At 30.7% G+C, this 16,240-nt stretch overlaps 1 protein-coding gene across 1 annotated transcript in view; it reads left to right on the top strand.

Annotated features, from left to right (window-relative positions):
- Nucleotides 1–16,029, top strand: part of LOC149783315 (sacsin-like) — a 54,249-nt gene extending 38,220 nt beyond the window's left edge. Inside the window, exons 8-9 of the mRNA XM_089933365.1 lie at nucleotides 161–453; nucleotides 2,756–16,029. Of these exons, the coding sequence (XP_089789491.1) occupies nucleotides 161–451 (291 nt within the window). The 3' untranslated portion in view covers nucleotides 452–453; nucleotides 2,756–16,029. The remainder of the gene's footprint in view (nucleotides 1–160; nucleotides 454–2,755) is intronic.
- Nucleotides 16,030–16,240: the final 211 nt, after the last annotated feature.

The following is a 16,240-nucleotide window of genomic DNA, read 5'->3' as shown; positions in this document are numbered from 1 at the left end:
TCTCAGGCTTTGCTCGTGGGTAAAATCATTCCATTGTGCTCCTGCAAACATTTGTACACAGCAAGCCATGAATTATCCCAATATACTAACCAGTTTGCATAATTGTTCAGTTTTGTTAGTTGTGATTTATATTTCCTAACTCATCTCCATCCTACAATAGGCGATAGAGAAAGCTTTGAAGGCCGCTGTGTATGCAAAGGATGCAAACAAGATGGACCTGAAAAGTCAGCAGCTTGTCAACATTGCCACTAAAGGTAGCTTGAGCCAAGATCTCATCCGTTTAGCCGGTAAAATGGAATCATGTACAGGAGTAGAAACCAGGATGAGGTACCCTGACTCCATTTCCAGGACTCATATTCCAGCAGAACTGTATACCGATGTACATGCCAGAACTGCCCTTGAAATAGCGGAGGAAGTTATACAATTGGTGGATGAAAATTACATCAACTGAAAGTGAGTACATGAGAAGTGGGTGTACAGTTTTGCTACCAACTTTAAATTTGGGATTGGTTTTGGCAAATAACACAATAACAGACCATGGCCTGTTGTAACATAAACTGTCAGAGTCATCTCCTCTCTACTTTGTACATACATACTTGAGTACTTGAAATGTACTCTCAACTCTATTGACACATGGATAGATGACATTCTGTAGAATGAGAGTACCTTTTATCTGGTTACCTTCTGGTAGATTAACTTTAATAAAGTCGTATAGCTTTAACAACACCATAATCTACCAGTATACCCCTTTTTTATTTCAGTTTCTGTCAGATTTGTAATTATTTCATTAACAAGTTCTCTACGTTTCGAGATATTTACATTCGGTACAGTCAGATATATTTCTTTTCAGTTTCTAAAATACTCACTTATGTCGCATTAGTCAGACAGTTTTAGGAGTCAAAATTAAATAACTAATAAAGGTGTAAATTTGTAATTAGACTGTATTAGAACTTTAGAAAAAAGCATAATTGACTATTTTTTCTTTACATGCATGAATTCACTCATAATACCTTATATGGTAACGTCAGAAATGTATTAGAGTGTTATTGTCCTATTAACAAATTTCACTTATCAATCACTGAGTATCAGTCAAATGTTGTTTATTGCATATTTAAATTATCTGCTAGCTACATGTTCCCTTTCAGCATGTATCTGTCATGCAGTGCTACCTTTTATACTGAACTTGCCTAAAGTATTGCCTAATGGTTAAACACCTAGACAGCTTACACAGCACAACATGAACAGACTTAATGTTTTATAACTTCATTATGGGGCCCCGAGTGACCAAGTGGTCTAAATCGCTCACTGTCACGGATCACTGCCAACTCACCTCTGTCTGTGTGGGTTCGAGTCACAGGCTTATCTATCATGGTTACGTGAGAAAGCGTGCCAATAGCTTCTCATGGGTAGGTGCTTATTCCCGGAGATTTTCAGGGTTCTTCTTCCACCAGTTTCATTAGCCACCATGTATAGCCTATCTTGTGCTGAAAAATGGCATTAAACACACCAACAACAACAACAACAACAACATAACTTCATCATCTTTCTTCCAAATGTGTAAGAGTTTACTTTCAAGTGACACTATATTTATAACAGAGTGATATAATCATGGAAAGGAAATCTTTGTATGCTATGCATATAAGTAGACGTGGTTGTTTTGATTCTGTTGACTCAACAGTTAGAATGTTGTCACAAATTCAAATGAACAGATTCCATACCTGTTTAGAAGTCTAACTTAGTCTTTGACAGTAGAGTTACCATATCTCTATAGCATTTTTAGATTCCAAATATCCAGAGCATTATTAGATGCCTGCTATCTGTAGCATTATTAGATGCCTAATAACCAAATGATAACATTAGCAGAGACTTTATAGCCATAACAATATTAGAAACCTAATATCCCTTACATTATTATTATGTATAATATCCAGAACATTACTAGATACATGATCTCCAGAACAATATTAGATACCTAATATCCATAGAATTATTAGATACCCAATATATGTAGCATTATTCAATGCCTAATATACATAACTTTATTAGATGCCTAATATCTGTAGCATTATCAGATGTCTAGTATCTGTATCATTATTAAATGCCTAATATTCATAACATTATTAGATGCCTAATAACATAACATTATTAGATGCCTAGTATCTGTAGCATTATTAGATGCTTAATATCCATAGCATTGTTAGATACCTAATATCCCTAGCATTATTTCAGACATCAGTAAAAATACTACACACATCTTTCTAAATTCATCTAACATTTGTGGAACATTCAACTTTTTTCCTTTTATTTTTTTCTTCTTCAGACTTTTACGATAATCTGCCTCTATCACAGACCCAGAACCATGAATGAAAATTTGGATTATTCTTATAGTTGCACAGAGTTCAGGAATTTTATTATTAATATTTTCCTGTGATATTATATGGGAATATAATAAGAAATCTTGAGATGTAATAATGGTACCTTAATTATGGACCTTGGAGGTAATGTCCAGATATTACATTGTATGCAGTGTAAATACACACTAATATTGATGATGTGTTTAAGTTGTATTCCTGGGAAACTAAAATTTGGTTCATGTAAAGGTATATATATATATATATATATATATATATATATATATATACACATGTGTATATATATATATATATATATATATATATATATTGTGAAAACATTAAATATATTGGGTTTAATATCATAAAGAACATAATTTGTTTCTTTAAATTCTGCTATTGAGGCAAGCCAGAGAAAGCTTGTGCCATCAACCCTCCTGGAGATGCCCCACTCATCCCTTTTTCCTGATACAAATGAACATTCCATGCAAGAATTGTCCTCATCAGCCACCTGTGCATGCATAGAACAGAGCTAGCCTCTCCAACCCTAGGATGACTAGAGTGGTCCTCATCGACTCGACGGATGAACAACAACAATGTATGATTTATTGGATCGGAGTGAAAGCTTCTTTCCCTGTATATATTGTATATAAGAAATAATGTATGAAATTTTTATTTTGAAAGCAAAGATGAGCATTCTCTCACAACTATTTCAAATTTCTTAGGTCATATTACTGTTTGGGCTAAAATTTTCATCCTGCACTGTTTAGGTCGTATTACTTTGTGGGACTAAAATTTTCATCCTGTGCTGTTTGATAAATATGCAGAAGGAGCGATGGAGAGCGATTTCAAAATACATTCTGATTATGCACATCATTCATCGCTTGTTTCAGTGTAACGTTGATATTGTATTAACTGTTAGACTGAGATGAAAACTGTATTATTTTTTTTACTTTTTATTAAAACTTTGCTTTCAGGAAACTGGCTATATTTAGTGAGTTGCTTCCTTTTTGCTTATTATGATTAACATATGTTAATAAATACTTTATTTAAGGAAATATGTAATGTCATCTGCACCAGCATGGTGGTTGCATGGGACAAACAGATTTGTTTATGGTACTGCTGTAAATACATGCATGTATGTATGTATATATATATATCTTTTTTTTAACTCTGTTAATTTTTTTTAGGTTTATGCTTGATTGCAGTATATTATGAATGATAGTATAATGTCATCACAGTAATTGTGTAATTGTCCTTTAATATTTCTATATAATATTTTTTTCTTCTGGCAGACATGTATATAAAATTTTACATGTAATCAATGAAAAGGCAATACATGTACTTATGCTTTATAGTAGTTATTGATACACATGTTTGTTTATAGTAGTCATGGGTATATATGGTTATTTTTAACAGTCATGGATACATACAGTGTAAAGTAGTCAGGCATACATATGGTTTTGTAGTTGTCATGGATACATACAGTTTTATAGTAGCCAGGATACATATGGTTTTATAGTAGTCAGGATACATATGGTTTTATAGTAGTCAAGGTTAAATATGGTTTTATAGTGGTCAATGATACATTGTGTTTTATGTTAATCTTGGATACACATGGTTTTATGGCAGTCATTGATACATATGGATTTATAGTAGTCACATACATATGGTTTTATAGCAGTCATGCACGCAAATATTTTTATAAAAGTCATGGATACATAAGGTTAAATAGAAGTCATGGATACATATGAATTTATAGCAGCCATGGATACATATGTATTTATAGCAATCATGGATACATATGTATTTATAGTAATCATGGATACATATGTATTTATAGCAGTCATGGATACATAAGGCTTTATAGCAGTCTTGGATACATATGGCTTTATAGCAGTCTTTGATACATATGGCTTTATAGCAGTCTTTGATACATATGGATTTATAGCAGTCATGGATACAGATGTATTTACACCAGTCATGGATACATATGTATTTATAGCAGTCATGGATACATATGGCTTTATAGCGGTCATGGATACATATGTATTTATAGCAGTCATGGATACATATGGCTTTATAGCAGTCATGGATACATATGGCTTTATAGCAGTCTTTGATACATATGGATTTATAGCAGTCATGGAAAAATCTGTATTTATACCAGTCATGGATACATATGTATTTATAGCAGTCATGGGTACATATGGATTTATAGCAGTCTTTGATACATATGGATTCATAGCAGTCTTTGATACATATGGCTTTATAGCAGCCTTTGATACATATGGATTTATAGCAGTCATGGATACATATGGATTTATAGCAGTCTTGGATACATATGGATTTATAGCAGTCATGGATACAGATGTATTTACACCAGTCATGGATACATATGTATTTACACCAGTCATGGATACATATGTATTTATAGCAGTCATGGATACATATGGCTTTATAGCAGTCATGGATACATATGGATTTATAGCAGTCTTTGATACATATGGATTTATAGCAGTCATGGAAAAATCTGTATTTATACCAGTCATGGATACATATGTATTTATAGCAGTCATGGATACATATGGATTTATAGCAGTCTTTGATACATATGGATTTATAGCAGTCTTTGATACATATGGCTTTATAGCAGTCTTGGATACATATGGATTTATAGCAGCCTTGGATACATATAAATTTATAGCAGTCATTTATAAATATGGATTTATAGCAGTCATGCACTTTCTGACAATAGCTTAGATTGATTACAATATTATATACTTCATAAGTTAATGACAAGGAAGATATTTGAACAAATTTATGTGTCTTAACATGTTACATCATTGGATTTTGTTTAGGCAGGAGTACTTGTAAATAAACCATCACTAACTCAGGCAATAAAATTGTGCAGAAAATCTAACTCTTTCTGAGTTTTGAATAAAATAAGTAGCCTACATTTTATATTGTTTACAACATCTACATTTTATATTGTTTACAACATCTACATTTTATATTGTTTATAACCTCTATGTTTTATGTAAGTATAATGATATGACCAATCAGCTGATATGTAAAGTTGTAAATAATGTTCCAATTATTGCTTTTCAGAGTTCTATGAGTGAAGTCTGAGTAATAACAAAATGGGCATGATATTCTCATTTTTATGTCATCAATGATATGCCTTTATATATATATATATATAGCTGTACAAAATTATTACTGTCAGAATCTGAATTTTAATGTATATTTCGATTTAAACAATAGTAAAATTGTAAAGTATTCAAAAAATAGCAATATTTTATAGTATTCAAACAATATAAAAATTGTACAGTATTGAAACAATAGTAAAATTGTATAGTATTCAAACAATTGTAAAATTGTACAGTATTCAAACAATAGAAATATTGTACAGTATTCAAACAATACTAAAATTGTACAGTATTCAAACAGTTACAATATTGTACAGTATTCAAACAATAGTAAAATTGTACAATATTCAAACACTATGAATATTGTACAGTATTTAGATAATAGTAAAATTGTACAGTATTGTACAGTATTCAAACAATAGCAAAGTTGTACAGTATTCAAACAACAGTATTGTACAGTATTCATGCAATATAAAAATTGTACAGTATTCAAACACTAGCAATATTGTACAGTATTTATACAATAGTAAAACTGTACAGTATTCAAACAGTAGGAATGTTGTACAGTATTCAAATAACAGTAAAGTTGTACAGGATTAAAGCAATAGTAAAATTGTTCAGTATTCAAACACATATGATAAACATGCTATCATGTTGCATACAATAAATCATCTGTTTATATTACATTAACATATGTATGTATAGTTAGATATTGGTATGCATACTTTGTTATTGCAATCTTTACCCATATCATGCTTCACTGAGTCCATTTATTGCTCTTTATGTATGTTTTTAAATGTGAGCTTCTCTACATTCAGTCAGATGTAAAAGGCCAGAATTGCAATGTGTAAGTATATTAATTTCTGATATGGCATGAATTTCTCTTTTATATTTTGATGGACTGTAAAAAAATATATATAAAACATTCAGAGGGGAGGGTTATGACTTAAGGCACAGCAACACAAATAGGCTATTTAATACAAAGGCAGTTGGAGTAAAGTGCCTTTTCTGAGGTCACACCATGGTAACTGTCTTGAACTGATCGAATGGAAGGATTTGAACTGGCAAACATTTAGTTCAAGTCTGTCAGACTAACCACTGAGCATGTGGCTCTGTTAAACTAATAAATATACAGTATGTAAATAAAGATTTGGATTTGGATTTTTTTTATTTACGTAGTTTTAACAATTTTTCAGTCATATCGCTACGATGTCTGCAATGTGGCAGTTTATAGTGATGTCTAGTTCTGGGGCATCATGCCGCAGACATGTAGCATGATGTCCAACCCAGTCACATTATCCTGACACTGGGCCAACCAGTCCTAACACTAACCTCTTAATGCCGAGCGCCAAGCGAGGCAGCTGTTACTACCATTTTTGTAAGTCTTTGGTATGACTCGGCCGGTGATCGAACCCACGACCTCCTGCATCCGAGGCGGACGCTCTAACCACTAGGCCATTGTAAATAAAGAAATACTCCATAAAATGTAATGATGACAAATGTATATATGATATTTATAAGGTTGTTTTTTTTACCTCGCTTGTACTTATGTTGACTTTAAAATATTTATATTCCATAAACAAAATGTTCACAAATATTTTTTCAAAGACACTTGATTCCTGACACGATATAATATATGCATATGAAAACATATTCATAGTGTTTATGTACATGTCACTGAAATAGTTGCATATTCATATGAAAACATGTTCATAGGGTACATGTACATTTCATTGAAATAATTGCTGAAATTTTTATTGACTCGGCAACTAAAATCAGACTGAAATGAGACTAAGTGAAATAACATCTTTTTGTAAATATTTTTTCTTTTTTAAAAAAAAGACATTTCTTTTTTATACCCAAATTTGTAGATTAGTAATTAGGAAATGAATGTCTTAACATATTAATAATTGTCTCTTTATACATTCAGTTTCATGCCTTGAAACAGTCATATTGTCTTCGAGAACTTGTACACAATGATTTTCAGCGACTTTGCAGTATGCAATATATATAAATTTGTAATACTTACTCTAAATAACATGCAGCATATCAATACAAAATCGGTAATACTCACCAGAAACATTCGGCAATATATCAATACTTAACCTAGAGAATATGCAGTATATTTTAGTACAAGTCAGTAATGCTTAGCCTAGACAGTATGCAGTATATTAATACAAGTCTGCAAAACTTAATCTGGACACAGTTCAGTATATCAGTATAAATTGGTAATACATAACCTATACAGTATGCATTATATCAGTATAAATTGGTAAGACATAACCTAGACAGTATGCAGTATATCAGTATAAATCGGTAATACATAACCTAAACTGTATGCAGTATATCAGTATAAATTGGTAAAACATAACCTAGACAGTATGCAGTATATCAGTATAAATCGGTAATACATAACCTATACAGTATGCATTATATCAGTATAAATTGGTAATATTTTACCTAGACAGTATGCAGTATATCAGTATAAATTGGTAATACATAACCTAGACATTAAGCAGTATATCAGTATAAATTGGTAATATTTTACCTAGACAGTATGCAGTATATCAGTATAAATTGGTAAAACATAACCTAGACAGTATGCAGTATATCAGTATAAATTGGTAATACATGACCTAGACTGTATGTAGTATATCAGTATAAATCAGTAATACATGACCTAGACAGTATGCAGTATATCAGTATAAATCAGTAATACATGACCTAGACAGTATGCAGTATATCAGTATAAATCAGTAATACATGACCTAGACAGTATGCAGTATATCAGTATAAATTGGTAATGCATAACCTAGACTGTATGCAATATATCAGTATAAATCAGTAATACATGACCTAGACAGTATGCAGTATATCAGTATAAATCGGTAATGCATAACCTAGACAGTATGCAGTATATCAGTATAAATCAGTAATACATAACCTAGACTGTATGCAGAATATCAGTACAAGTCTGCAAAATTTAATCTGGACACGGCTCAGTATATCAGTATAAATTGCTAGTACATGACCTAGACAGTATGCATTATACATGCATAAGTATAAATTGGTAATACTTTATCTAGACAGTAGGCAGTATATCAGTATAAATTGGTAATACATAACCTAGACATTATGCAGTATATCAGTATAAATTGGTAATATTTTACCTAGATAGTATGCATTATACATGTATAAATTAGTAATACATAACCTAGACAGTATGCAGTATATCAGTATAAATTTTATAATTTAGTATAAATTTCTGATACTTTATCTAGGCAGTATGCAGATTATTATGACAAGTCAGCAATAATAAACTTAGTGTGTAGTACATCAGTATAAACTATTAATTCTTTATCTAGACAGTATGTGGTATATCAGCATAATTGGTAATATTTTATCTAAACAGTATGCAGTGTATTACATGTAATACAAATCGGTAATATTTTATCTAGACAGTATGCAGTGTATTACATGTAATACAGATCAGTAATATTTTATCTAGACAGTATGCAGTGTATTACATGTAATACAGATCAGTAATACTTTATCTAGACAGTATGCAGTGTATTACATGTAATACAAATCGGTAATACTTACCCATGGCAAAATTACATTTTGTATATACATATGTTTGTGAATATTGAACATGAGTGGTTTTTTTATTGAAGCTTGTAAGGTGATATAAAGTAAAACCTGTCAGAAAAACTTCAGATGTTTCATTTATGAATTTATTTCTATGTATATTTGGTAAAGATGTAGTTTTCTTGTGCAAGTGTCAAGTATGCATATATATATATATATATATATATATATATATATATATATATATATATATATATATATATCTCAAGTGTATTAGTTCCCAATGTTTTTGTTTATGTACAGATGTCTAGATGTCGCTCAGACATTGCTTTCAGTGTTTATGTTTAAATTTTTTACATTTAATGAAAAAAATTGCAATTTTCTTTGGTTAAAAAAACATTGATGAGAGCAAAAATGGTGTTAAATGTACCTGCCATACAATACTTAAATGATCGTTAATACGTTTACATTCATGAGCACTGCATATAGCTTGACCAAGTGACATGACATAGTTAGCTTTCCATTATTAAGTCTGTTGTGTAAATTGGAAAGAAAAACAATGACATGTATGCACCCTATATCTCAAAATAGAAATCTTGTAAACACTTGGCTTAATAATGAGCACTTATCAATAGACTGGACAAGCTTGGCAACTTTGCTACAGACTTCAGAAAATCTACATCATTAATATTTCTGGAATTCTGGTTACCGTCCATGCAATGATGCTATTATTATTTTACTTTCCTAATGTGATGTTTACCTTATTATGCATTGAAATGTATCAGATTAGTTTATTTGATTATTCATTTTAATTAATAATAGTGGGTGTGTTATAATGTGATGAAAATAAATATGAAAGGCTGTTCTGATGTCAGTGCCAAGCCTTGATTCAATCGACACCAATCGAACCAGTCAGCTTCTTATTATTGATGGGTTTTCATTGATTTAATTGATGGGGGTGGGGACCAGTAGTGCAGGCTTAAGTCAAGTCTTGACTCGCAAATAGGAACAAATGATCAGTTCTAACTGGTGGTATCTTAAAATAGTTCAAAGGATAGATCAATGTTCAGTTAGGTACAGTATAGTAGGATCTAATTAAAATGACAAAAATAAGAACAAATATAATGTGACAATATTAATTTTAACATAGAGTTTTAAAAATTAAAATATAATAGTGAATATTATTTTCTAATGATTATGTTAACAATATTATGTTGTTATAATTATATAATATCAAGGGATTTGTTTCTTAAGATTAAAGTAATGTCTACATTTCATGCAAGGCCATAATTTTACCATCAGTATTGCATAGTATTTTGTACCATAGATATCTTGCTTAAAGAGTCTTAATGGAATTCAGAATCCAAAACAACGAACCATTTGATATGTGGCACAGTTATACTGTGAGTCTACAAATACTTCTCCTGAACCGCAGGTGGAGTTTCAAGAAACTTTGAAGTTATGTTATCCACATGGTAACCATCTTTCGGAGGGGTGCCATTCTACGATTCTTCAATCCATGTTAGATCTCAGTTTCAGTGCACTTACATGTATACATTAATGAGTATAATTGGTTTTATGTATACCTTAATGTATATAATTGGTTTTATGCATACCTTAATGTGTATAATTGGTTTTATGCATACCTTAATGTGTATAATTGGTTTTGTGCATACCATAATGTGTATAATTGGTTTTATGCATACCTTAATGTGTATAATTGGTTTTATGCATACCTTAATGTGTATAATTGGTTTTATGCATACCTTAATGTATATAATTGCTTTATGCATACCTTAATGTGTATAATTGGTTTTATGCATACCTTAATGTGTATAATTGGTTTTATGCATACCTTAATGTGTATAATTGGTTTTATGCATACCTTAATGTATATAATTGCTTTATGCATACCTTAATGTGTATAATTGGTTTTATGCATACCTTAATGTGTATAATTGGTTTTATGCATACCTTAATGTGTATAATTGGTTTTATGCATACCTTAATGTGTATAATTGATTTTACATATACCTTAATGTGTATCATAGATTTTATGTATACCTTAATGTGTATAATTGATTTTACGTATACCTTAATGTGTATAATTGATTTTATGATAACATAACCTATTAATATGTCGAGGATCATGTAGCAGATAGTCTTTCATGACCAAATCTATTATCTTTGTTAATTATTATTATTATTATTATTATTTACATATTATTATTGTTGTTGTTATTATTAGTTACATATTATTATTATTATTTACATATTATTATTATTATTATTATTACTATTATTATTTACATTTTATTATTATTAGTATTATTTACATATTATTATTATTATTATTATTATTATTTACATATTACTGTGTCCTGGTACTGAATTTATTAATTTTAAGTGCTAACTTGACTTTATATATATATATATATATATATATATATATATATATAACATCTATTAGCATTTGTGCATTATGTTCATCTGAATACAGCTTTTCATTTCTTTGAATAAGACACTCAGAGATATGTGGTAATTTTAGCACTAATTTTGTAAATACAGTTTTTTCTTTTTCTTTCGTATAGCAAATACTTTTTGAATATGTCATGAATATCATGCTATCATAATATATAGAATTAGTTGATCAAAGTTGTCAGTGGCTTTTTGGGATCAAATGTATTTTTGGAAAATTAAGTACAGAGTGATCTAAAATCATGCACTGCCTGATTTCAGTAACTTAATCAGTAAATTATTTTAGCTACTGGCTAATTATATATGAAAATTGTCCACTTTTAGGTTATTGTATTTTTAAAACATTTTAACTGGACACAGATGCCTTAAGTATTGAATTAAAGTATTTGTTTTTTACATACGGATACTTTCAAGTTGGCTTGCATTCATCTGAGTTGTAAATGCGTCTTTAATGAAATCATAAAGCATAGTATCTTTGTTTCAAGTGTGAACCATATTAGAAGATGAGATAATGTTCTTAGAAACTTTTGATGGATATCTCCTTAAATAATTTAACACTTATAAGTAAATTGGTTACGAATAGTTAGTTAAATTGTATCTCAAAATCGTTGTGCACTTAGCTGACAAGATAGTAAGTCACTGTATTCAATATGGCAGACAATGACGTTTCATATGAAGAAAAAAACCCACCTTTTGGGGAAACTTTTATTACATAACACGCTATCTATTTTGGCAGCATGATTTTAGTTGCTCCTGTACGTAATTATTGCCATAATTAAGTGATCAAGGTGATTGTTTTCTGAAATCAAGCATTGATTGCTTAATAATCTAATATTATATTGACTGATTCCTGATATACAGTAGTTTCTTCATATAACGAGTCGAGCTATTTAAATAGTTCAGATACAGCCATCAACAATTTTAAACCCAGCAAAAGAAATAAAAGGTAATAATACTAAAAGGACTAGAGTGGACAATAACAAGGGAAAATTCTTACTTAGGTTGAGCCTAACTTTAGGCACCATGGAGAAAAGTTGTTTTGTATCGCAATCCTATTGGCTGAGTGACTTCATTTATTAGCTAGCATTTTGGACAAGTAGAGCCTGACACCTGACTGATCACCTGTCGGTGTCTGTTGAAACGTGCAAAAGGCTACGTAACCCACAAATTCATGTGATACTAGGTCAACAAATAACTGTTTGGTTTATTATTATTTAATTGATGGGATAGATAATAAAACTCCATTCGCTGGATCAATCGCAACCCACACGGGGTGTATTCTACCTACCATACTAAGTCCTACGGATTAGTTTGAAACCTGGGCATTTCATACTACTTTCTACAGATCATCTTGGCATTGAAGACAGCTTTTGCATATCCGAATGAATCTGAGCTTTTGCATATCCGATTGAATCTGAGTGTTTGCATATCCGAATGAATCTGAGCTTTTGCATATTCGAATGAATCTAATATATTGAGGAAATGCTGTGTATAATATCTTTGTTGCATTGTTGTATATAATTTGGATATATTCGATGTTATGGTGTGAAACCTACCAACATGATTGGTATGAATTTGTTTGTGCTTTGTTTCGTTTCTTTTTGCTTTTGTTTGGTTTCGCTAAAACGAAGTTACATTTTATGTTTGAGCAAGATTAAGCTGGATGGTGAAAAGGATATCTTTAAAGTTTTTAAATATATAATTAGATATCTTTAAAGTTTTTAAATATATCTTTAACTCCTACGATGGGAAAAAAAGAGAATTAGGGTTTGGTGGTCTAACTGTTATTGGTATCATATTCAGATCCACTTACAGTGGAATTTATATATAAAGATCACTCAAGGGAACATCCAAACTTTGTCCTTTGTGGAATTGTGTAAATCGTTTTTCTACACAAACATATTCCTTAATATTCTAGTTTTCTGTTAGACAGGATTCCCTTTATCAGTAATTTTTGTACATTTATACAATCACAGTGAAAGATGTACATAAAAGATCCTCCATTATATACTTGCTACTTACGTTTTGTAAAATTACGAATAAGGATTTACAAATCTTCTACTTCAACAGCTTATTTTATTTAAAAGTGTCCACTTATACAAGTTGCACTGTATCCATCGTTTTCTCTTTTAGATACTTGTGGTGAATCGTTTCTTTAAAGAACACTAAAGAGACAACATCATTTATCCTTTTGTGGAAGATGTTATTTAAAATAAGGTTCATCATATACATAACTGTTAGAGAATGGGTTTCTATAAATAGTCCTAAGTAAATGTGTATTCTCTACTAAAAGGTGGTGTTTATATGATTCTCAATTTCGGATCCTTGATTATAAATGTGATATACATTGAAAAGTTTTGAAGAAATAGAAAGTTAATTATAAATCAAGAAAAAGATATATACAGAAGTTTGTATCGTTTTCACGCTTGAGTTTGACATGTTTGTCTATGCGAATGATACATTGGTCTTCTCAGTATGTATGTTTATAAACTGTATGCCTTAATGTGATTCTTCTAGCTTTTAATACAGCTTTTAATACAGCTTTTAATGTTAAGACAAGTCCATCTAAAAAAATTAGGTAATGGTGCGATGATATTTAAAATTGATTATTGATATCTCGGACAAGCTATGCAATGACCTTCCCGTTGTTATTTATCTCAGTTATGTATTCAAAAGAGTTATGACCAAAACGGTAAATTGAAGGACAGTATAATCGCGTCAAGCTAATATCAACGAATCTTCCTCCACAATGAGAACGATAAGATCAGTCCATGATCTTCCATTATATCGTGCGCAGCGCTGCACATGATCTGCGATTTGAATCAAGTATGACAATTTAGTTTTATAAAAAAAAGTATGTGGTCAACCTGTTATTTGTCTGTAGGTATTAACTGTTATTATTAGATCACCTGTCCGTATGTCCGACTAAGAGTATGCTATAGTTAGTGCATCGTTCATCTCTGTCAATCAAGCAATGATATTTTAAGCATGTTACCAAAAAAACCTGGAACAATTTCATCTACTTTTAGCAAAAAGCAATTTTGCATAATAATCTTTCAAACTTTGTAATGATGTCGAGAAATATGGACTCTGCTATTAGAGGTAAATTTAAATAAATAAGAAAAACTCGAAGCGACTTCTTTTTAAAAATACTGAACAGAATTTATTAAAATTTGACATAAATTCTCATGGTATACAAACCTATCCAGCTCTACAAATGGCATGGACCTATTTTCATATACTAAAAAGTAAGAAAAAGAGAAGTTAAATGATGTATGATAAAAATATTCAGCAGACTAGAATTAAATTAGACGGTAAATTTTCTTGCGGATTTGTGCACAACTTCTAATATGTTACCAAAGAACGCCGCCGTTACTAACAATGAAAATAAACCAAATTTTTCTCACATATCGCTGCTCTGAAATCGGACCATGTTTGACAGAAAGCACTCTGGTACGCGGAAATTTAAGTTTGTAGAAATAATACCGACTAGCCATAAAATATGGCCACTGCTGGTAAAATTAGAAGAAAACAATTATATTTCTTTTTCTCCACACCACTGAAATTATTATACTAAATTCAACATAAAGTATTTTGGAATGAATGCCTTTCAGTTTTAAAAGTGACCAATATCCAGCATGAAATATGGCTGCCATTAAAATGAGAAATATTCTTTAAATGGCAAATCTGTTGTTGTTGACGTCGTCGTCGTCGTCGTCGTCGTCGTTGTTGTTGTTCTTGTTATTATTATTATTATTATTATTGTTATCAAACAGTATTTTTCCAGCTTTAATATTTTGATTGAATTAAAATCTAACATAGTTGTTTCCGGTCTCCATGGAATGTGATCTACTGATTGTTTTTATAATAATAATGACACAGTAAATGAAGTGTCCCTTGCTTCTACATTTTGGCTACAGTTACAAATTATTTAACCTACTTTTCAGTCTTGAGTAAAATAAAAACAACCAACATATGAGTTCATTAGGCCATGCCTCAAAAAAGCTTAGAATTTACTTTAAAAATATAGAAGCTAAATTAATTTTTTACTATTCAAACTTTATATACTTGTATTGCCGCAGATGAGATCTACTGTTATGTCACAGTGCGGTCGCAGATGAGATATACCGTTATGTCACAATGCGGTCGCAGATGAGATCTACCGTTATGTCACTATGCGGTCGCAGATGAGATCTACCGTTATGTCACTGCGGTCGCAGATGAGATCTACCGTTAGGTCACTATGCGGTCGCAGATGAGTTCTACCGTTATGTCGCAATGCGATAGGAGATCAGTTTTACCGTTATGTAACTATGTGGTCGCAGATGAGCATATATTTTGGCTTTAAAGATTGCTAAGTGACAACAATGCCGTCATGGAAATTTACTGGCCAAACTTTTTGTAAATAAAATATACATAATTTGATTGAGCGGAACTTAATAAAGACTTTTCATCCATCATTTATGTTTTTTCTTCTTTTTGATATGACAGGTGCCATTTTATTTTAAATTGTTCCCTCTTCTTCTCTTCTTAATTGATGTCGTTTAAAGAATCAATCAATCAATAAAACCATATGTATCTGCCTGCTTTTCTTGCATGTATGTATGTATGTACGTACGTATGTATGTATGCATTATTATATGTAGATGTGTATGGGTATGTTTCTATGGA

This window comes from Sinohyriopsis cumingii, chromosome 14 (genome assembly GCF_028554795.1).
Source record: "Sinohyriopsis cumingii isolate HCF-2022 chromosome 14, ASM2855479v2, whole genome shotgun sequence".
Lineage (NCBI taxonomy): Eukaryota > Metazoa > Mollusca > Bivalvia > Unionida > Unionidae > Sinohyriopsis > Sinohyriopsis cumingii.
The sequence above is the reverse complement of the archived record's forward strand: the minus strand, read 5'-3'. Positions and strand labels throughout refer to the sequence as shown.